This window comes from Aethalodelphis obliquidens, unplaced genomic scaffold (assembly GCF_003676395.1).
Source record: "Aethalodelphis obliquidens isolate GAN/ISIS:26980383/991018 unplaced genomic scaffold, ASM367639v1 scaffold77, whole genome shotgun sequence".
Taxonomy (NCBI): Eukaryota; Metazoa; Chordata; class Mammalia; order Artiodactyla; family Delphinidae; genus Aethalodelphis; species Aethalodelphis obliquidens.
In genome coordinates this window covers 5,585,543-5,610,326 of record NW_020838021.1, presented here as the reverse complement: position 1 = coordinate 5,610,326, position 24,784 = coordinate 5,585,543, and the positions used below count along the sequence as shown (strand labels likewise).

General features: G+C 41.2%; 1 protein-coding gene across 1 annotated transcript in view; it reads left to right on the top strand.

Moving 5' to 3' along the window:
- Positions 1–24,784, top strand: part of GRIA3 (glutamate ionotropic receptor AMPA type subunit 3) — a 291,583-nt gene that overhangs the window by 262,429 nt on the left and 4,370 nt on the right. Inside the window, exons 13-15 of the mRNA XM_027092323.1 lie at positions 3,640–3,887; positions 18,520–18,634; positions 21,212–21,459. Of these exons, the coding sequence (XP_026948124.1) occupies positions 3,640–3,887; positions 18,520–18,634; positions 21,212–21,457 (609 nt within the window). The 3' untranslated portion in view covers positions 21,458–21,459. The remainder of the gene's footprint in view (positions 1–3,639; positions 3,888–18,519; positions 18,635–21,211; positions 21,460–24,784) is intronic.

Sequence of the window (24,784 nt, the reverse complement as noted above, 5' to 3'; positions counted from 1 at the left end):
ACTACTTTGAAAAATTCTTTGAGCAATTGTCTAGGAAATTCCTACTGAAATGAAATAAAGTCATTGAGAATATTTCATTATGATGCTTAGAAATTGTTTCATGTGTCAGATGAGGATAACGTGATGTGAAATGAGCATAAATTTCAATGGATGAGATTTCATTTCAATCTTATTAGGAGGAAAGTTATTAGGGTGGACATCAAAGGCAGGCTAGGTGGCAAAAAACCAAACAAACCATGGATTATAAAACATATATCCTGAGTGGTTTAGCTGAGAAAGATCCAATGATCTTTTTTTTAATTAACTTTTATTGGAATATAGTTGATTTACAATGTTGTTAGTTTCAGGTGTACAGCAAAATGATTCAATCATACATATAATTGTAAAGCAATTATATTCCAATAAAGATGTTAAAAAAATTATACATATACATACATACATTTTTTTTTAAGATTCTTTTCCCATATAGGCCATTACAGAGTATTGAGTAGAGTTCCCTGTGCTATACAGCAGGTTCTTATTAGCTATCTATTTTATATAGAGTAGTGTGTATATGTCAATCCCAATCTCCCAATTTATCCTTCCCCCCCCCTTTCCCTGTTGGTAACCATAAGTTTGTTTTCTAATGAACCTATTTACAAAAAAGAAAGATCCAATGATCTTTAGAGTAACTTCAGCTCTAGAATTCTACAGTGCTATAAAATTAGTGCTGGTAGCCATTTTCACCAACCTTCTGATATCTTTGACCAAGAATCTTGTTGTCACCCTGATCAGGCCTAAGGTCAGTTATTAAATATATCTTGAGTACCTACCATACATCAGGCATTATGCTGGATTCCAAGAGGGCTACCAAAATGAATCAGGCATGGACTTGTCCTCAAAATCACCCAGAAACATGGAGAAGACAGACCCACAGCCAACTCACCTTAATGCAATTTAGTAAAAGCTCTATAGCAAACGTACGAACAAAGTACTTTGGGAGACTAGCTGAGGAAGCACTTCTGTGGGGACTGAGGTGAGTCAAGAAAGATTTCACAGAAGACATGATATTCACTCTGGATCTTGTAGGGTGAATAGGGATAATTCAGGCAGAAGCAAAAGCGTAACCAGAGGTAGAAGATATGCAAATGTGTGACATATTTCAGTGAACAGTGAGTAGTCCATTGTGACTGGCTCCTAGGAGAGTAGTCAAGATCATAAAGACTCTTGAATATCATACGTAAGAGTTTGGATTTTGGCCTGTAGCTATTAGGGAACTATCGGAGAATTTTAAAGAATGAAGTAACCTGATGAGATTTACATTTGAAAGGAACACTGGAGGATAAATTGAAGAGAGAGGTGAGGCTGGGAGACCAGTTAGGAGGCAATGCAGTCTAGACCAAAAATAGGAGAGCCTGCCCCAGGACAACGGTAATGAGAATGAAAAGAAGACAAAAGGACAGACCCTGCAGGCATTTCTATGTTAGAATAAACATGGCATAATGAGAGGCTGAAGAAAGAATAAAAACCAAACTTTCTAGCTTGGATGTTAGGTAGTTTGCTGATGAATTTAGAAGGAGAACCAGGCTGTACAAGGAAGACAGTAAGTTTGGTTTGGAAATGTTTAATCTGAAAGTGTCTCTAGGTCCATCAGGTGAAGATGTCCATCAGCAAGGCTTGTTTGCTGTCTCCCCAAACCATATCCTGAATCCAACCTCTTCCCTCTACCTCCATTGCTCCCAGCCTAGTCCAAGTCACAACCATCTCTTCCCTGGATCATTAGGATAGCCTCCTAACCAATCTCCTCGCTTCCACTCTGGCCCACCTCATAGTCTAGTCTCCATACAGCAGCTAGAGTAATGCTTTAAATTTTTAAATCTGATCTTCTCACACTCCTCCTCAAGTCCTCCAATGGTTTCCCATCACATGTAAAACAAATCCAAACTTTTTACCATGACCTACAGGGCCCTACAAGATCTGACCTCTGATTATTCTTCTCAGCTCTTTGCCTGCCTTTCTCCCTTTTGTTCATTCGGCTTCAGCCATATTGGCTTTTCTTCTTGTTCTTTATGCAAATCAAGCATATTTCAACTCAGTGAATAATTTCAGTGACTCATTGAGGATCTGACTGCCATAAACGCAATGCTTAATTTCCATGGTGATAGTTCTGGGAGTGCAAATAATTCTGGAATTATTTGAGCAGGTCCAAGCAAGCCTCAAGAAAGACACAATGCAGCTGGCCAAAGTCCAGAGAAGAGAAGCTAAATGAACAATCCAAAAAGCTGAGGTAGAGGCCAGAAAACGCCATAAAGGGTGCTTGAAAACACGGCATGCGCTTATAGTTTCTACCAGGCTATCTCACTTCTGGTCAAAGATTCTTTTTGATTTTTCTCTAGGGTTTTCATTCCTAAGGATCTAGCTCCCAACTCGATTGTAAGTCATGGGGTCACTGAGACCATGCTTCCTTTATATTATCCAAAATGCCTAACATAGACCTGTAAGTATTTAGTACATGTTCTAAGGACCACCTGAATTGAATTGAAATTTAATGGAATTAAATTCAAAAATCTAAGGATGAGGGAAACTTGGCATGGTACAAAAAACTAACAGTTTGGAGGGTTTGACCTCAATCTGAATTGAGGGAAGGACTCACATATTCTTCACACACCCCAGCAGAGTGGTTTGTATGTAGCAGGTGCTCAATAAGTATTTGTTGAAAGGATGGATGAAAGACTAAATATGTTAATGAAAGCTCAAGCAGTAGTGATAGAAAATAATGCTCCAATGACGGGAAGCAGTTTTTTTCATTCTGTCCTTGTCGTATAACAGGGATGCCATGCTTATTTCTAGACACTCCAGTTTAAGAGAGACACTGCTAGCTAGAACCCCATGGGAGAAAGACCCATGGGGTTCTATGAGGCTTCCGGGAATAGTATTAGACATCAGTGGAGTTTAACCTGATGAAGAGATGAAGAGGGGACATAACAACAACCTTGCAATATCTGAAGGACCACCGTGTAGAAGAAGGAACAGAATTACTTTGCATAGCTCTAGTGGATAGTAGTAAAGGGTAGGAGTCATAGAGAAACAAATTTCAGGTCAGAATAAGGAAGTACTTTCTTAGAATATTTAATGCCCCATACTGGAGTAGGCTAACTAAAATGGTTGTATACTCCCTTCCAATAGCCGTTTTTTGGTTTTTTTTTTTTCTTTTTCAGGCAGTAAAGGGTAATCACATAGCAGGATAGTGTAGGAGTGATTTCTGAATTGAGAGAAAGATTGAACTAAGAAAGTGTTTTTCAAAGTGTTGAAACCCATTATTGGAGCCATAAAATCAATGTAGTGGGTCCTGACTGGCATTTTTCTAAGTGAATTCAAATAGAATAGAAGATATCAGAGAGCATCACACACAGCAAAGATGACTGTGGTTCAAATAGAATAGAAGATATCAGAGAGCATCACACACAGCAAAGATGACTGTGGTTTTGAGAAACCTATTTTGGAACCATGCTTACATACGTATGAATGTACTTACTGGGTTGCAGTGTAACGTGCTTTTCTTACTGTGGGTGGCAATCGAAACTATTTGAAAACCACTGCACTGAGGCCTCTTCCAGTTTTAATATCTGGTAGCTCTAAGAATTCTCATCTCTGTTGCAGAGATCCAAGATTGCTGTCTATGAGAAAATGTGGTCTTACATGAAATCAGCAGAGCCATCTGTGTTTACCAAAACAACAGCAGACGGAGTGGCCCGAGTACGGAAGTCCAAGGGAAAGTTCGCCTTCCTGCTGGAGTCAACCATGAATGAGTACATTGAGCAGAGAAAACCGTGTGATACGATGAAAGTTGGTGGAAATCTGGATTCCAAAGGCTATGGTGTGGCAACCCCTAAAGGCTCAGCATTAAGGTGGGTGGAATAATATAACAATATCCGTGTTGTTATAGTATTCCACCTACCCTGATGCATTTTGTTGTCATTTTCTTTCTTGTGGATTTTGAGGTAACTTTTAAAAGTTTAAAATCTACAATATTCCATGGAGTTAAATAAGACGGTAAATTATGGTCTCATCTATTTAATGCATCCATTTTTTTTTAATGTTCTCTCTCTGTGTTGTCCTCTCTGACTGTTTGTTGCTGTTTAATTTTACAGTTCAACGGCTTTTTCAATTTAAATGGTAAAAGCCAAGTTATGGTACCATATGTGACGAATGTTAATTGCATGGATGTGGTGTTCTTGTTACTTTCTTTATCAAAGACAATCTCCCCATCCCGCACACTTCAGTTTTGAGCAAATGTTATCCTCCATGCCACCTTCCAATATTTAACCCTGTATTTGCTGTACAGACATTTTTATAGCTCCACGTTCTGTGAAATTTAGCCAATTTGTCCTCTTGTGCTCCTTTTTATACGTTAACGATTTCCTAAGCATTTGTGCATTTTCTTACAAGTTATGTTTTATCGTTTCAAGAAATGCTGTTAACCTGGCAGTATTAAAACTGAATGAGCAAGGCCTCTTGGACAAATTGAAAAACAAATGGTGGTACGACAAAGGAGAGTGCGGCAGCGGGGGCGGTGACTCCAAGGTCAGCCTCAATGTCACCACAACCGGGTACCCTTAGTGACGAGTAATCGGCAAGACTGTTATCTTATTATTGAGGAGAGAGCACAAGACTCACACATAAAGTGGAATGACCAGGTTATTCCCCTGCCTGGCAGCTTTGGGACCTAGAAAGGCTCCAGGGCACCGCCCGCAGTTTTGATCTAACTTGGGTCCCTTCTTAAACTCCCAGACAGAGGCTTCCCATCCACACCCCTTCCCTCCCCTCACACACCAGACCGCTTGCCTTATGAAGGCCGTGGTGTAGGTTTCAACACCCTAGGCTTTCAAGAGCCCGAGGCTTTCCTTAAGACTGTCCCCACCTGCCTCGGATGAGTGGTGTGAGAAATCAAATCCATCTACTGAAAAGTCAGGTTACAGCCTTTTTTCCCCTAAGGCATGATGGTACGATGGTTGCTTACAGTGGCTGGCTGGCTTCTTCCATCATGTGTATGAGTGATGAGACGTTGCTCTCTATATGTGATGGCCTATTTAAGCTGGCCCCACTCAACTTGAAAGCCAAAGAACAAGCTCAGTTTCAAGTTAAATGGGGTCTTTCTTCAATAAGTCACCACATATATAGACTTTACAAAGATATTTTGTATATTTAAACAAGCGCGTCACCTAACTGATACTCTATGTGTGTGCATCCCTGATGTGGCTTCTCCTTAGCTGTGTTCTTAGTTCAGGTAGGTGTAATGGTTATCCAGGCTACCGTTGTGAGAAAAAACCATCTTACTTGGCATTCCTTCGGCTCCTTAATGCTATTGGGGGCTAGAAAGAATGAATAGCCTTCAACCAAGCAACAAGAAATAGGGGCGAGCTCAGAAGCCACAACACCAAATGATGGAAAGACACGTTGGGTAAGTACAGGAGAGGACCTGAAAACAGAATCCTCCATGGCCCAAAGGGCATGAGAATTATATTGAAGCATGTACGATCGGCTCTTGTACGACCAAGATACCATGGGCGTCTTAAGGTGAAGAATAGTGTTTCCCAATCAGAGACGAACAGACAGGCAAGCCGAAACTTTTCTCCTTCAGAGACAATGGTTACACCTCTGCTCCTCTCTTTCTCTCTCCACTCCTCAGGACCCTGACGGAAAAGTTAGTTTGCCAGTCTGCAGTATAATATGGGTTTGGAAACACAGAGCACTTTCCAAGAACTAAATTTAAAAATGACTTTCTTCAGGACATAATCTTACCAAGCATTGGCAAGGTCTTTTATTGTAAAACCTTGATTAACCAGAGCTCACCTAACCAGTACCCCAACTAACTGAATTGCCCCCCCCCCTCAGTACTCCACATTGATGAGGAAGCAGCAGTAGTACCAGAAAAGAAGACTGCAAGGAATTGATTTTTTTTTCAATCACTTGCCAAGAGATGACCCATGGTCGGGTCACACTCAGCTCTGTCTCCTCTATCTTCTCTCCATCTGGATTGACCCTCAAACATTAGAGGCCGCTTGCCTGAGGCAAGAAAGTGGATACAAGCATTTTGAGAAAACAAAAAGTGTGATTAGCTAAGAATGAGACAAAATGAGTATTCTTATTGAAAATTCCATCCATCCCTTATGGATTCCAATTAATCAAGGTTTTACCATGTGTCAAAAAGCAGTAACTTCCTCTCCCACCAGTGTGAACTGATGCCATTCACGTGGCTCATTTGAGTTTTGTAGTGGCTCACCTGATGCCTAGAGTATTTAGAACCTTCTTCCTGGTCTTTTTTCTCATATTATTATCAGGCCACGGAGAACCTAATTATATCATTCAAGTGAGTTGCAGAGTGAAAAATTGAGCTGGATTGGATACGTGGCTGTCACGAATTCATCATTCATACCCAGCACGGTTAAAAAGGAGCCATGGACTGTATCAAGATGACTCTAAAACATCCACAGGATGCCAACTGCCCAGAAGTTCTCAAATAACCAGATGTTTGATGTTACATAAACAAAAAAACCTGCACACATCTGGCTGAATTTTTACTTTTCACCCAGATATTTCCTCAGCTAATACTGCTGCAAAATTATCAAGTAACTTTGTTGCCAGCCCCATGATTTCCAGATTATCTGATTTTTGATATGCAAATAGAAAAATATTTCAGTAGATCCTAGATATTTCCAACTTCTCTGACCATAGTGCTACTTGCCAGGCATCTTTCAAATCACTTTTTTTTGGTCATTCCTCCAGACAACCTTTTGAAATAAGTCGACCCCTTTCTCAACTATGGATAATAGTATGATCAGTGTTGCCTATCCAACAATTGCTTATTCCGTTTCTGGATTACCAAGGAGCTTGCCTTTATCTCCTTCCTTCTTGCTACCTGCAGTTTTCTGAGAGTGAGCAAGAGAAGGGGCAAGAGGTGAACTTGAATCTGTTCCCACTATTTAGTGGTGATGCCAAAAACAAATCAATGGAGAAGAAGGTAGAAAAGGCAGTGGAACCTCATTGCTTTGGAGCCCTCTAATTTATAATTTGAGATAAACTGGACAGGGACCAGTCTACAGTCTAAGAGAGGTCGAGAGATTTGTTAAGCAAATGAAGAGTTTAGACTAGACTGCCAGTTGAATTTTTCCTTAAGAGAACAAACCTTTTTCAAATGTCGGAAGCATTGTTTTAGATATAATTATATTCATTACAAATTTATCTGCTAAAGCAGTTCTCATGAGGACCTCCACTAAGGCAATGTTTTAGAGTGAGTTTGAATTACAAAACAGACTTCAAGCAATGAAACTGTCATTCTTCGAACCTATTTTGTAATTCAGGACTTTCTTCTTCAGATAATCCTTCCCCTCTGTTAGTCCAAATCAGTGAGTTTTAACTGTATTAGTAAAATGGCTTGAGAATTACATTTCTTTATTGTATTCCATCCCCAGTTAACATGACAATTGACAAATAGACCATCATTTCATAGAGAAAGTGAGACCCAGAGATGGTGGTGACTTTGAGAAGGTCACACAGCTAATGCTGTCACAAATCTCTGCTGACTTTCAGGGCCACCTCTGGTGATAATATTGTAGACAGCAATTTATCACATCTACCCATCCAATGAGCAATGTGAATCTGATTGCATGTGATATATTTCCATAAAAATCAGGTTTATTCTCAACTACCTTGGTTACAAGGCAAATAGCATATTTAAGCCATTCCAGCCCTCAGTACTGATGACTAAAAATGACAATAATCACAAAGCCTGACATTTATGAGTGCTTTTACTTTTTCAAAAACACTTCTACACCTATTATCTCTGAGACCAGGAGACGGAGAAAAGCATGTATTACTTATCTCGCTCTCCCCCCCACCTCGTCTCTCTCTCCCCCGCCCCTCTCTCTCTCTCCCCCTCTCCCCCTCCCCCCTCTCTCTTTCTCCCCTGCAACCTTTAAATAATGATAAACGGGCAATTATGTTAAATTGTTGACTTTCCCCCCTGACATGAGACATTACACATTCTAAGCCTTTTCACAAAATGTTACTATTCTATGGAAGAAACAAGCAATGATCAGGCTGTTTTAAATGTGCACTCGCTTAAGCTAATGAAATAGAGTTTTTTTATTTTTCTGATACAATGAATAAAGACAAGGTCAGTCACCAGGGTAGCCCCTGCACCAGCCCTACAGGTTAGAACTAAAATACTGCTTGGTCTTACCAATTTCCTAAACCTGGGCTAATTGGGCCTAAACAAATCAGACTTGATCCTTCCATGATGGACTATAAATGCACAGGCAAGGATCAGGGAAATTAGAGCTGTGGTTTGGGAATTTTTAACCTGCAAACCACCCTTTTGTGTTAGTGCTTTATTACACTGTGTGTGCAAATGCAGTAATTAAGAGCCAATAAAGAGCGATAAACCCCAATCACCAGGGGTTTGTGACACAGCCAGTGAAAGTCTGTCGCTGTAAATCACAGCAGAATGGAGATTCAGCTGCTGAATTACCACATCAGCCTCCCTCCCCAGCTGCTTGTCCCCTCAAACTTTCAAATTCTTCTGATCCCCCCACCCACCCTGCTTCATTCCCTTAATCTTGGGTAAAGGGCACCAGCTTAGCTTCCCCATGTAACCTTACCTTACCTGAAGGGGGCTGGTCACTGAAACAATCTATTTGTGATGGGTGATAAGGCATTATAAACTCTACCCCACCTCACCCTAGAATTGTCCTGGTTTTAGTTCTATCCAGGGATTTAAATCGACTTCCAGTGTGCATATTTTCCACGCTGAAGATCAGCACACTTTGCGTGCTTTGGGGGACACTGGAACAGAATGTTTAAAGGAGACCATTCTGAACTACTTGACTGCAATGAGAGTTGCCTTAACTTGTAAGGCATATAGGCAAGTAAGGGATAAGGATAGGATATGAACTTAAACTTCCATTAAATAAATGGTTGGATGACCATTATGATTTATAGAGTATTGATAGAGAAATGCAGTTTTATTATCTTCGCAAATATATAGGAACTAGAATAAACTAACCAATGTGATGCTAGGGAAGAACTTACGGAACTTGTTTTAGTAAATTCCAAAAATGGCTTGCAATTAAAATTAGTTGTGCTTCCTTTCACATGGGTGCTTTTAAAGTACCTAAAAAGAGTTGTTCTCTTAAGAAATTCAAACATGTTCCTCCTCCCTATAACTAACAATCTTTTTTTTTTAATCCCATACATTTGCTTAGCAAGTGTCCTATTCAGAGATAGAAAAAAAATTATACTTTAGGACAGCACATTTCCAAATGTCCTTGGCTTCTGTTTGGTGGTACGGAGATGAATGATGTGGTACTGTGTTTCCTATATATATAAATGAGATCCTCAGTTTTGTGTGTATTTCTTCTTCTTCCATGTATGTCTACAATTCTCCTCTCCTATGCCACCATCTCTTAACCACTTCTCTTCCACACCCAGAACTCTTTGACATTCTTGGGCCTTAGGTAATTGATGTGAATCTGCATCTGTCTTTTACCTGCAACAAGATGGACCTTTTATTGGCAGGAGCCATCCCTAAAGGTAGACATTTTGGATACCCAGGGTTAAGATGGATCCCAGTGACTCTCTATTGACACTGTTATGTGTGTAGTCAAGAATCATTACAGATTGATCGCACTCCCTGGGTCTTAGAAGAAGTTCCTGTGAATCACCGAGACTGGTTTGGGATCAAGGAGTAGGGTGAGTATATTATGCTCTTCGTTGGTTTGCATGTCTCTATGCTGGTGCCGCCTCCTGGAAGTATGAAGAAACTGACAGTTATCTTTCCTGATAGTGACTAAATGTGCTCCTTGAACTTACTCAGGTTTTCTTTCCAAGAGCAAACCCTCACTTTCTTTCAAGTGGCTACTTCAAACAAGGGATCTTTTTGCCTTAAGAACTGAACCAGTCCAGGGACTACCAAAACCATTGATTTTACCAGATGGTGTTAAAGAATAGATTCTACCACCGGAAAAATATATTGTAATCCAGAAAGAAAACATTTTAAAAAATTAATCCATTCTAATGAATTTTTTTTTCAAATTGACTGCGTGGCCTTAACATGGTTTCTATGATTAGGATGTGATTATTTGCCTTTGGTATTATCCTGATAACTTGAATGTGTTTCTTATTGACAAATAATGAGCAAATGTCCAACACCAGAGCTACAGAAAGAGGAGCAGGACTGAAAAGCCTGAAGGTAAGAATGCTGTTGAACAATTGCTAAGAAGAAAGACACCGCTGCAGTGCACAGTTAAATGGTGCATGTCTATGCCCTTTCTGCCCCTCTAAGACCAAATCATTTGGTTTCCTTTCATTTGGAAAGAAGATTATAGAACTACACTCTCTGAAAGGTAGGACAGCCATGGAAAAGAAACACGAAAGATTTGAAATGATTGAAATACATTCAATGAGGGTGGGAACTGAGGTTGGTGGAACAGGGTGGGGGGCAGATTTCTTTTATGGAGAACTGAAATCCATTCTCTTTTGACTTCCTAGAGAGCGGTATAGCATCTGGCCCTTGGCACATGAGGCAAATCTCCATTTGTCAAAGGTGGCAAAAGTGTGGTCCAAGTGCTAGATTCACCATAAAGCTTACTTTCATCTGGCTTTGAAGCAAATATTTCTCAAAATATAGACCTAAGACAATAGCATACGTTACATTAAAAAAAGAGAGAGAGAGAGGGAGAGACTGACTCTGCTAGTGTGTCTTGTCTAGCATCACTGCTGGAAATGCAGAGAAGTGGATGCTAGCATGCGAGCTGGAAGAGGGTGGCATGTACCCTGGAACAGCAAGCAGAAGTCAGCTTTCAGATCTGACATATAGACCCCCATTTGTTGCAATCTATTGGAGTGTAAGCTAAGACTGATTATTTTTCTATGGGTCATGGTCAACGGAGGGCCATTGGGGGGGGAATAGGATGCTGGCACCCATCATTGAGATTAAACTCTCAATGAATATTTTGCCTAGAATCAGGAGAATGAACTAGATGTCTTCAGAAACATTTGTCATGTGAGTTTCTGGTCGGTTTCTGTCCTTCTCAATCTATGCCTCTCTTTCTCAGTACCATTGGGATGAACTAAAGAAAATACCCTTGTATGTGATAAAACCCAACGAAGTGTGATAGTTTGAATTTTTAATGGATCTCAAAACAGACTTTTCAAGTGAATCATATGAATTATGTACTTGGGAAATTATCTGTGGCCACATCTTAAACAAGACTGGCTTCTCCAGAAGCTTAGCATCTTCCCTGAGCCCCTTCTCCCTGTCAGGGACAAATTGAGTAAGAAGTCTTTCCAGACAAATTGGGTTATGTGAGACAGTCCACAACCCATAATGGTTTAGGTTTCCTGTTCTAGAGGGAGAGATTGGACAAAGGCCCAGTTTGGCAGAAATCCATCAGTGAAACTCACAACTTGTATAATCAAGGGATCTATCACTTTGAATTTGAGAGGTTATCATTTGGAAATGCCCTGGTTTTATCCACATATCTCCAAGTGACTTTGGGGGCTGCTTCTCTAGCACAGATGCTCATCAATAGGTTTCAATCACTAGCATTGTTGGGCCCTCAGTAAAATAACTCACAGCTTTCAACTCCTAACGTTATATGCATGCATTATTGAATTCCCTCTTTGCACTTATATTAAATTATGATCTCATTAGCAAGGAGTTAAATAGGTTTGAGCTACATTTGTGAACTGCATGATATAAATAGTGTCTCAGAGGAAGCGTCTAGCAGCTAAGCACTGCACAGCTCTGCAAATCATTGTGGCTGCCCCTGTGGAATGAGGGTCACTTGGGCGGCCAGAGTCCAGTATTGCCAGCAGTCATATGTGCCTGCTCCCAGCTTGTGGAGAAAGCTCAGGCTGATCCAAGGGTAGAAAGATTAAAATAACTTAAACCTTCATTCTCCTAGAATGCTGCATCCAGAAACCCCTGTGAAAAGAAATCGATAAAGCTTCTTTAAAGGGGTCCAGATACTAATGTAGTCTAGGGCATATTTTGAACTTCCACAGCCTCCAACAGCTACTGTAGAGAAGTAAATCCCTTTACTACACATATCCCAAGGTAACCTATGGAAAAGAATATAAAGGACTGTAGAATAAATCCTTTTATCCAACAAAGAATCTTCTCTTGCTTGGTTATCAATTGGCTTCAACTTCATAAATCAAGCCCTGCCTGGGCAGAGATGTCTGTAACTGCCTTCCTGCCTGAAAAGGCTAGGGAAGCAAGTGAGCAATTCGGAAAGGTGACTTGTCACCATGAAAACCTGAAATATATTCAGTAGAAAAGCCAGTGAAAGATGGCTTTTCTCCCTCCACTGGGCCGAAGATAACTTTTAGAAGTTGTTCCAAGAAATCACTAGGTACCAAGAAACAAATGCAGTAACTTAGAGTGAGCTTCGGATGAAGCATAGCATGAGGGATGGGCTTCCAGCTTAGCTTGTGATAAGTTTCTGTTATCATCATTCAGATATTGTGTTCTTAGAGCAAGTTTCTAATTAACTATGCAAATACACCATCCTTGCTCGCATATTTCTTTTACTTCTCTGTGATCTCCTTGTCTTTCCCTCCATGACCTACATATTTACACATATATCCATCCCTCCTAAGGGCACCATTGATGATCTCTTGGCATCACTTATTAAACAGACATTTGCTCTTTAGGTGTCCCTGCTCGGAAAGGAGAAGTGAAGCCATGTAGAGCAGAGTATATCCCACATTCTCTCAGATCAATCGTACTACACCATGGATTCCTATATTTTTCAGGCCCAGAACAATACCCATAGTACAAATCCTTATCTCAACCCTTCTAGGATCACCATATGGGGGAATCAACTTGGTCATTAATTCACGAGCCCATTTTTTTTTCTTTTCCACTATGGGAAAACTCAGCACCCTCACGCCACTCTGTCCACATTTCTGTCTTCATAAGAAAGAATCCAACGTGGCTCCAAACTACCTATTTTAGGTATTTCCTGAAATCAACTTGAAAAATAAATTGGACAGTTCTTTTGAAATATATCAACATTTTTAGTTTTAGGGTTTTTTTTAATAAGCAGTTTCTACTTTCACAGGGGGAAAAAATGGTCTTCTTATCCTAAAACTGTCTTCATATGTAACACTGGCCATCACTAAGATGACACTGAACTTTGCAATGGCCGGTTCATAGCTCCCAGGAACGAGCTGGGAACCTAGACAATCGCCACCCGGGGCTGGATGCCCTGGATTAATGAGCACAGTGCTTTGTCGCTGAGTTGTTACCAGGTGTGGATAGCAGAGATAAGCAGAAATTTGTATCAGTTAGTTATGTTTTCTTCAAAAATAGAACTCATTTTCAAGGCATTATGAATTACATTACTATCCCAATTAAAAAAAAAATAGATGCCACTCCGTGACTGTTGGCAGCATTCAGGAATAGTCATCCTGCCACAGGTCTGTGCTACCTTCACATGCTGTTAACTGACTATCTAGTTCACATTCACTCTCATCCTCTCCATCTGATCAACAATCCATATACGGTTTTATGACATGGGTGCAATTTACACCCTTTACATAGGAGAAGTTTACACCCTTTCCCCCCTGAACTTTTTTTAAATGAAATGGAACAAAGAGTTGGAGTTTAGAAATAGTTACTCTTTGCTTCCTTTCCCATTTCTCAGGAAGCTTTGTATTTTAACAAGGAATGCTGCTCAAGCTTAAAGGTGTGAAATTCTCATGACGGAAATAAAGGTACCAGTGAGGAAAATATTTGTGGACAGGGGGATGTTCCCAGACGCCTTGAAATTACATCACAAAGCCCTCCTGTGCTCTCCCTATGCTTGCCAACCTGTGTTTTTGTCTTACGAGGGCTCTACTCAGCAAAACGTCCATAGCAAGCCCTTCAGAGGGGAGAATGCCTGCCTCATTTCCATGATAGGAATCTGACCTACTTTGTTTAATTCTTTCTTTTCTCTACTGAAGTGAGTACAGTAAATATTTCTGACTTATAATTCTCTCAGGTACCAGTTAAGGGCCTACAGTAATTGCTCTGAAACATTCCCCTGGAGACGTATTGCTGCGTCACAGTGAAAGGCCCCAGCTGCTAGATATGCCCTTGCTAGGCTGATAGTTGGAGTATGGTGATCCCTAAAGAAACAATTCATTATGAACATCCAAGCCCTAAGAATGAAAACAATGAGGACTGCTACCCCTCTTCTGTGTGTTCCATTGGAGAATGTACAGTACAGAGTTGGATGCGTGTTAATTTGCCTTCTGGCCTGCCCCATAATTTGCTGTGCAGTTTTGAGCAGATTACTTAACCTATCTGTGCCTCGATTTCTTTACTTATAGAGACCATAAATCTACCTTCTTAAAGTGATTATTAAACTTGACCAATAATAATAATAATTTTATTATGTGTGAAGTACTAGGCTGAAAAACAAAAGCTAAAAGAGAGTTTTCTAATCAAGTATTTATTGAGAGAACTATTCTAAGTGGGGAATACAAATACATAAGTCATGGTGCCTCCCCTTGAGAAACACAGCCTAGAGGGAGACACAAGACCTGGGCCCAAATAATAAGGCCAGGTAGAAGAGGAAGGAGGAGGGAGAGAAAATATTGGGTGAGGAACAAAAATGGCATCATGAGGAAAGTGACATTTAAAATGACCAGATGTCCACCTAATTCCACTTCCTTTAAAATACCAAATTGTGTGTGTGTGTGTGTGTGTGTGTGTGTTGGGAGGAGGGTGTCAATACATTTGGTTGATTTGAATTGAGTTTGGCAATACATCCAGTAAGGTACAGTAAGAGAGAAAATTACGTGGTTAAAAGCAGTTTTTCTCTGCCATCTTGGGAATTTATTCCACCCCGCAGCAACATACAATTCGAGGAGATTTGGCCTTTAAAGTACTTTCTTTTCCTGGCAGCTATCCTAACCTTGTTAAGTGGTATTATCTGTGATTTCTGATTACAGCTTTTATGCTCCTTGCCTGTGCTACTTCTTAAAATGTTTGTTTTTCTCCTTCATTTTTATTTAGAAGTTCCCAAGTGCACATTGGTTCCCTGCCAGGTTCCTTAAGCCCTGTGATTTTTTTTTTCCAATCAAAGACTAAACTTCGAAGGGTACATCCTTTGTCAGATTTCTCTAAAGCCCTGGGGCAACAGATGAGGTCTGGACGCTCTAAGGCAGGGTTTCTCCGCCTCGGTACTATTGACATCTGGGGCTTTGTTGTGGAGGGCCTCCCTGTGCCAAGTAGGGTGTTTAACAGCATCCCTGGCCTCTACCCACTAGATGCCTGTAGCATTCCCCACCCTCCCAGTTGTGACAGTGAAAAATGACTCTAGACATTGTCCAGTGTCCCCTGGAGGACAAAATGACCCCCGATTGAGAACCATTGCTCTAAGGTAACCTCTACTGTAACCGTGGATGCCATGGGCGTAGAGAGCAGCTACCAACCATTCTGTGGGAGCCACCTGATGGCCTAAGGCAGGGGTAGGCCATTTGTCAGAACAGTAGGATGCTAAGTTGCTGACCTGGATGCTTAAATGCTCAGCCTGGGTTTTGGCAGGAGTGGAGGGTGGCAGCCCAGACTAGGCCCCAGCAGGGGAAAAATCTACCCTCCTCTAAAACCAGTGCATCTCAACCCTTTTTATCCCAGGACCCCTTTACACACTTAAAAGTTATAGGGAACCCCCAAAAGATTTTGTTCATATGTATTAAGTCTATTAACACTTAACATATCAGAAATTAAAACTGAAGAATTTTAAAATAATGTATTAACTCCCTTAAAAATAATAAACCCAATGTATATTAACATAAATAACATACTTTTTATGAAAAATAACTTTTTAAAAAAATTAGTGGGGAGCGGCATTGTCCTATTTTTGCAAATAGCTTTAATGTCTGGCTTAATATAAGAGAATAGGATTCTCATTTCTGCTTCTTCATTCAATGTGTTGTGATATTACATGTCATGTAGCCTCCAGGAAACTCCACTGTACATCATGAGGGAATAAGAGTAAGAAAGACAAAGAATGCCTTAGTATTATTACAAAAATAGTTTTGACCTCACAGACCCTATGATGAAAAGTTTTCAGGGATCCTCCAGGGGTCCTTGGACCACACTTTGAGAACCATTGTTCTAAACGAACATGTCACACTTTTATCAACCTAGTTCACTTAAGGGTTGACAAATTTTTTAAAACCCAGGATCTCTAGGGAAAGGTCTCTATTTGGACCTTAGTGTGAGGGCCTTTAATCAGACTGCTCTGTTCCTGAGATCTAGTAAGAGCAGCTGTACTAAAGAAATTGAATGAAGTAATTTGAAGAGTATAGTAGCTTGAGGGAGGTCGGGGCCTGGTAAGGGCTTAGAGAGCAGCGTGAAGACACTGGGCCCTTTACAATAAGAAAAAAGGAAGCACAGAAAGGAAGAAAAAAATGCTTTGTAATTTTTCCTGAGGTCCTGATGGAGTCAGTCACCCATATGCCATTGGAAAGCATCTCCCCTGCAACTTAAGCCGACTGTCCTAATCCTTAGCCTGGGTCCCAGTGCCTAGCTTAAGGCACAGCACTGGAAGAAAGGTGGGGGTGATAAAGTAAAAAATAATAGGGGGAAAGGACAGAGGAGGAGGCCAGACAGTGGGGATTAGGGGAGAAGGCAGTTCCAACACTGATCTCAGGGCCATAGATGGCCTGTCTGTCCCTTAAAAGTCTAAGACTTAACTTTCACTGCCAGTAATATCCTAAAGAGGCTCCAATTTTTATTTGAGTATCTTTTGTTGCTTTGCATTCCAAGCAAGTCTGGCTAGCATTTGAGAAGCCTCAGCTTCTGAGCATTGATTGAAGGAATTGTTTAAAGTATAAAAGGACCTCAGTTTCCTGGTGAGAAACAAAATGCAGACATTCTGGCTGCCAAGCTCTGCACTCCCCAAGAAAGTGTCACCTCTGCGACACTAAAGGTTTACAGCCTTTCAAATCCCAAGTACTCTGAAATTGCCTATTATTTTAAAATGATGATATGTTTCTCAGAATTCTCAAGATGAGATGGTCCTTCTGCTCTCAACTGCAAAGGGGAGAAGAAAGGAAATAGGCTTTGGGGACTTGGTCTGATAGAGGCCAGATCTCTGTGACAACAGAAGTCTTGTCAATGACTGGATATGTTAGTGGGTCCAAGTTACCCAAAATAAGCTCAGAAATTCTATGGAATGTTCATAGTTACATAAATATATCTGTTTTCCTCCTGGTAAACTGGTGGCATTCAGAAAAACGTGCACTAGTATTGGCAATATTGTTCACGTGAATCTGAACACACAGCAGTTTATTGCCTCATAATAGAAATATGCCACCCTCTGTAAATAATGCATTTTTAATCTAAAGTTATTAGAGATACTTTATCTAAGATTCATTAGCTCTAGAAAGGAGACAGAGTAAAGGTCATTATTCCCATTTTACAGCTGAAGAAATTTCTAAGAGAGAAGATCGTTATCCTAGAACCAGGAGAGTATCCTGCGTTTGCCCAGTGGCTCTCAAAGAAGTCCTCACACTTTAAGCGGTGGAGGACGAGGGAGCAGTGGGCTGGCCTCCTGGGGACTTATTAGCCTCTTAGTTGAGGAAGTCTTATCTCACTAGAACAGCTTATCTAAACTTCCTCCACAGCGCTACCCATAGGGGCAGTCAGCTTGCCATTTCAGGCCATGCCATATTAATAATCCATTTTTAAACAATCTAGTTCACCTTTTGGTGATCTGAGTCGCTCACAGACTTATGACCATATCAGAGAGAGAGCTGATCAGTAACTCAAAAACAATCCATAGACCAGTTCTCCCATTGTTGAAAGTACTCTTATCCAAAACTCAGAGGTCCACGTTATACCTTTAATACTAAGACAAGTATGTGCATAAGAATGCAGTTTGTGAAGACATGTATGTAGTACAGTTCTTTCTGAGCTCATTTTCAGCTGGGCAACAGATATGTATAATAAAGGACAACTCATCAGAAGGCATGTTATTCACGTAGAATCTATATTCTATTCTGTTCGGATTCATCCTTTTGTCTCCACATGTGGAAGCGCCTCCCCTTCTGGTCCCGTTCCCTTCCCCACTCCTCCATAAAACTTGCTTTCTGTCTGGAAGTACAACAAGACACCCAGTTAGATCAAACCTAACACACCTCCGTCACAAAGCTACTGCAAGCTGCCGCCGACAATTGTCACTTGAGGGGAGACCCTCCTCACCCCACACAGCCTATCTGAGGAGTGCCTTTTTTCTATCCTCATTATTTAACAGTGTGTGCCGATTACTCAAAGCGATATGGGCAGGCCCTGGTAAATATAGCGTTGCTGTAGTGTTAATTTTTATAAGGTAATGCTCAGGTTGCCTGCAGTGTCTAAAATTACTCTGTGGCCAGGGCCCCCTGCTTTATCGCTTTCTATAGTTTTAAAGTAGTTTGAAGCTTGAATAACATAAAATAACATAATATAATGTTATTTATGTTATTTCCCACGTGAAGAACGCCTGTAAACCTTGCAGTATTGAAACTCAGTGAACAAGGCATCTTAGACAAGCTGAAAAACAAATGGTGGTACGATAAGGGGGAATGCGGAGCGAAGGACTCCGGGAGTAAGGTCAGTCGCTGAAGGTCTTTTTGTACTGATTAGCAATCACATTTTGAACCACTGTTTATTTTCTACCCTAAAACGGCTTTCCTTCCCAACAGACACTCCCTGACACAGTGGGACCCCTTTATAACACCAGCGCTGAGGGAATGAGGCAAACACCAGTCTCAGAGGCCTGCCACGTGACATCAGTCATCGACTCCGGCGAGCTATCCTTACGATTAGGGAACTCAATCTGACCCACCATGTTCCCAAAGCAGTAAAATCACGAGCTGTGTTATAAGGGGGTTTTACTGTATTTCACATTTCGAAAGTTCAAAGAGAAAACAGAACAACAACGACAACCCAAAAAACAAAAAATGATCCAGTTGTGACAGTACTTTTTCTTAACCTCTTACAGTGTCAGAGACTTTGTAGTTGTAAATGCCTTTGGTTATGAATATATTATGTCGATCCCACCTGAAAACAGTCAAAGAAATCAATAACAAAGACTGGTCTCTGTAAGCAGAATGATTAGCCAGCCTCCTCTCAGCTGCTGTCGTATTGAGTTCAGCATCTATTTGGATCTCGAATCTCATTAAGTCTGTCACACTTCTCTCTTCCAAAGGTGTCATTTGAATCTCTGTACGTAATACTTTTAAAATTCAGTCGCATGCTCCTTAAGGGTATACCTTCTCAGGATAACATCACATTGATAAGCATGAAACACTCTTCCCCGCCTCCTTCCTGCCCCCCTTTGCTCCCCTAAGAAAGTTCCTTTTTAGTTTCAATTTTTGCCTTTCCTTTTTTTGAACTAATATTGTGGTATCAGTTAATTCATTTCATGAAATGTCACTCATTTTCCTTGTGCAGTGAACCATTTTGCTACTGGTTTTCTACATCCCACAGCAGGGAATTCTTTGAAACTTAAATACATGGAACTTGAAACTTTGTTGCTACGGCTTACATGGGTGATGTAAAGGACACTTTTTCCCCCATCAAAAACCACATACATATAAAAATCTAATGGGAGAGGGCAGGTTACCAGAAATTGGTCCTTTTCCTAATGGACTGTGGAACATCCTTGCAGACAGCTTCACCTGCCTCCTTAAGGAGATGATCCATTGTTTCCTAAGTTATAGAAATTCTTACCACTTGTCTAGCTAACTGTCACTCATCCTAGAAGAGTGACTATTTGCAAGGTTGTTGTAGACATGAGGCATGTCCCTACCCCTCTTCCCGATCATGCGACTTAATTCCAATTGGCCTTTTTATTAAGGTAAACAAGTGCAGGACTGGCTCCTATGAAAACAGAATCAGGACATGGCCATATTGTCTTTGCATTTAATTCTTTACGTGATACCAGGACTGGCTGAGCCACAGTGTTGAGTGTCAGCCATGGCCATCATCTGGTCACTGTGCTATCATTTGAATAAGATACTCAATTCACTGGCTTGACAATTTGGGTATTCCATTCCGTTGTATTCAGCAGCAAAATGGTTACATTCCCTCTAAAAAGACTACAAAATGCTACTTTATTTTATTTTTTTCAAAGAAAGGCTCCTGGCCCTTGCTGTGTCCTACCTCAAGGTAGGGCTCAAGGCACCAACTTTTTTCTTTCCGTTGTTCAGCAGTTCAGTTTCTGCTTTTTCATACAGGCAGATAGCTTAGTCAGATTTGCAGTTTGACCTGAAAGTCACTGACCGGCTTCCTCGATGTTCCCCTCATTTTAAATAGAGAGCAGATGAGTATAGGGGTGTTTTGTTTTGGGTTTTTTTCCTAATTATTCTCTACATTCCCTGGAGTAAAAGCTAAAAATGAGCCGGATTTTTTTTTTAATCATCAGCCTCCTGGAAAAGTTTTCTGATTTGTATGGAGCCAATTCAGGACCCAGCGGGTCCTTAAACTCTCAGGAAGAGGGAACAGAGCCAATTCTTTGTGCTGTGCCCTTGTTCCCGCAGCACAAAGACTTGCTGCGCTGAGGATGAGGCCTTAGCAACCAGTCCTCAAAGGAGCAATTTCTCAGCCACTGGGTGAAAGGGGAGAGTTAATCCTTTTAAAACAAACCCTTGTGAGGTAACTCCCCAGATATGAATATCAGGAACCTCTAACGTTCTCACCTGTCATCTTAAAGACCAGTTGTTGACAAGGGAGAAAGAGGTGTTGCGGGGCAGAGAGGGGAAAGAGTGCTTCAAGTTCCCAAATGAAAAGAGTGTTACATCGACAGAGATGATGTCACAGCTCAACTCTGGCAAATGGTGTTTATCGAAGCCGGCAGAGGACTAAGTTGTGCTTGTGTTTCCACTTTTGCTCCCATGGCCGAGTGCTGTTTATTTAGTTGTTGACACCATCTGGAGGTACTAATGGATTTAAGGAGTCAAACTAAAAGAACATTTAGGGGAGGACCACAACTGTCAACAGAAGCACCATCTACCATCTTGCTGGCCATTGTGAAACATCAGCCAGTTGCCAGAGTTGAGTCATAGCATTTACATCAATGTTTAGCTATTTTACAACTTAGAACTATCATATACTGTTGCAATGCATTATAATGTCCCATTGTCTTTGTTTTCCCCAAGAACTAATCACCTTGTTCATTTCTCTTAGGACAAGACCAGCGCTCTGAGCCTGAGCAATGTGGCAGGCGTTTTCTATATACTTGTCGGAGGTCTGGGGCTGGCCATGATGGTGGCTTTGATAGAATTCTGTTACAAATCACGGGCAGAGTCCAAACGCATGAAACTCACAAAGAACACCCAAAACTTTAAGCCTGCTCCTGCCACCAACACTCAAAATTACGCTACATACAGAGAAGGCTACAACGTGTATGGAACAGAGAGTGTTAAGATCTAGGGGTACGGTTAAGGTCTAGTAAACTAATCAGTTTATGTTACTGTATGTCAATCTCTTTTTCTTTTCTTGTTGTCTTTCAGTTTGGTTTGTTGTTTCAGGAATTGTCTATTCTTTGCAACCATTTGATTCTTTGAAAATAATGGTTGTGCTTTCTTGTCAGACAGTGGTGCTTTCCTAATAGCATAGTTGTAATTAAATTGTGGTCTGCGACCCAAAAGGAAAAAGAAATTCTCTAGAGCAGCACTGTTCAGTGGGAACATTTGCAAGCCACATGTGAACCACATGTGTAATTTTAAGTGCTCTTCTAGCCATTTTCTAAAGTAACACAAGCAAAATTAATTTAATGATATATTTCATTTATCCCAGTATATTCGAAGTATTATCATTTCAACTTGTTATCAATGTAAAGAGTGAATGAAGTGTTTTACATTCTTTTATATATATATATTTTGTGTGTGTGTGTGTGTGTGGTACACGGGCCTCTCACTGCTGTGGCCTCTCCCGTTGTGGAGCACAGGCTCCGGACGCGCAGGCTCAGCAGCCGTGGCTCACGGGCCCAGCCGCTCCGCGGCATGTGGGATCTTCCCGGACCGGGGCACAAACCCGTGTCCCCTGCATCGGCAGGCGGACTCTCAACCACTGCGCCACCAGGGAAGCCCTTACATTCTTTTCTTCATACTAAGTCTTAGAAATCAGGGGTGTCTTCTATACTTATGGCACATGTCAATTCACACTAGCCACATATCAAGTGTTCCATAGTCACATGTGGCTGGTGACTACCATATTGGACAGTGAAGCTCTAGAGAAAGCAGCTCTCTGGAACTGATGTTAAAATGAGGAATGGAAATGGGGAGCTGCTACCTTGAGAAAGGTAGTGCTTCTACAGGGGTGTGGTGGATCTCTTAAGTATAAGCCTGAGACAATTTCTTTAATCTTTGAGTTCCTTTGTTGTCCCTTTCTTGGAACTGATGTTCATTGAGGTAAGTGTCTCCCAAAGGACAGTCTAGGTTCCCTGCTGCTGGCTGTTCCCAGATTCATACTTAAATGAACCTGACTGATGCCACCTTGATTCTGGCAGCTATAGCTAAAACTCACCAATAACTCAGACATGTTCAAAGGCAAGCTTGAGTTAGGATAACATCTCCATTCTGGAAGTGTTTAAGAGAAAATAGTTTTGTTACCTTCACGTGCATCTGTCATCAGTAACACACCTATCCGAAGTGGAACAGAACAATTAGAAACTTCGTAGCCCTTATTCTAGGTAGATTTTTGACCTCTTGAGTCAATGTCCATGTGTTTGAATTTCTACAAATGCATCTGTGTTTTGACCTTATATTTCATGGTGCGGATCTAAATTCAGCCAATTTTTAAATGATATTTCATCCACATAAATCATTTGTCCTCACCATGGAAGGCATTATCTTGTTTGATGAAGTTGCTGGTTGTTCTTTCCTGCTGCAGGCTGCAGCCTTTTGCCACCGACTAACCCACTAACAAAGTGTTCCCATTGCATTGTTGAATGGACAATACGTGGATTCATCTGCAATTAGCACTGTTTGCATGCAAGCATTTCATGTTCCAGCGTGCTTAAAATATTTTACTCTTGAGTAGGTTATATAGGCCCATTACAATTGGGGGCATGTTATTGCTTTCTCATAAGAGAGTACATGGGTGATTTCAGCCTAGCTTACTTATCCCAAATTCTGAGATATTGGCATCCAAAGAAATAATACACCTGAAATCTGCATATCAGTTTTCCAAGTGCTCTCACATCTATTGCCTCAGTTGAGGTAATGGGGCAGAAAATATTTCCCCTTTCAGGTAACGAGGTACCAGCCACATCAAATGACTTGCTAAAGGCAACACAGCTAGGCAGTGGCAGTTCTGGGACTAGAACCCAGCTCTTCTTCCTCCTGTAGCTGTATTCTTCACTAAACCACGCCACCGCTCTCTACGCGTGGCCCGGTGCTCTCCAGAAACCTTGAAACCCCAGTGGGATCCTGTCAAATGGAGAGCAGATCCTAAGTCTATGTCTCACTTCTTTACAAAAATGTCTTGAGAGACTTCACCAAGCCTCCATTTGCCCTCCTTCTTATGCACTTGACATGAGGGTGTATATTCAATCGCTCCTACGTTCCCCAAAAGGAAGCTTTCTGTAACAGGGCTTAGGGTCACACAGCCTCCAGACCCTCTTTATTATCAGCCATTCCATCTGAGAATCTATGTCCCTGCTCCCCAACTCCTATAGCCTCAGTCTCTCATTAAAGGCCCAGAGCAGTGCTTCCCAACTGGCAATATGCATATGAACCACCTGGGGATCTTATAAAAATGCAGGTCCTGAGGCAGCTGCTCTGGGATGGGGCCTGAGGTTCTACAGTTCTCACAAGCTCACAGGCCGTGTTGATGCTGCTGGTCTAGGGAGCAGTAAGATTCTAGAGAAAGCTGTCTCAGAGGATGTAACTTAAGGAATTGAAGGAAGGGGGAGGGAGAAAGGGAAGGAGAGTGACAAAAAGGCAGACAGACACAGAGGAGGGGAGAGAGGGAGAGAGGGAAACCAAACTGGGATCAGCAATTTGGGCAGAATGCTACAGTCCTGAAGTGGAGGCCGAGAACATTAAACCTGGGGGAAGAGCATAAGAAATTAACTTGCCACAACTTCTGGTACTCTGGCTTTCCTTTCGTCATCTTGGCTGACCCATTTTGTGAAGCAAAATTCGGGCTAACTGAGGCAAAAATCACACTCAAATAGACATCGATGCCAACGTGGTTACAGCCCAGTTAGCTAGCACCTTGGCAATCATCCCTAGGATGAAAACCTGGGGAAAGCCTCCGCAAACAAGCCATTGCAAAGTTCAGTGTCATCTTAGTGATGGCCAGTGTTACATATGAAGACAGTTTTAGGATAAGAAGACCATTTTTTTCCCCCTGTGAAAGTAGAAACTGCTTATTAAAAAAAAAAAACTAAAAATGTTGATATATTTCAAAAGAACTGTCCAATTTATTTTTCAATTTGATTTCAGGAAATACCTAAAATAGGTAGTTTGGAGCCACGTTGGATTCTATCTTATGAAAGAAATGTGGACAGAGTGGCGTGAGGGTGCTGAGTTTTCCCATAGTGGAGAAGAAAAAAGAATGGGCTCGTGAATTAATGACCAAGTTGATTCCCCCATATGGTGATCCTAGAAGGGTTGAGATAAGGATTTGTACTATGGGTATTGTTCTGGGCCTGAAAAATATAGGAATCCATGGTGTAGTACGATTGATCTGAGAGAATGTGGGATATACTCTGCTCTACATGGCTTCACTTCTCCTTTCCGAGCAGGGACA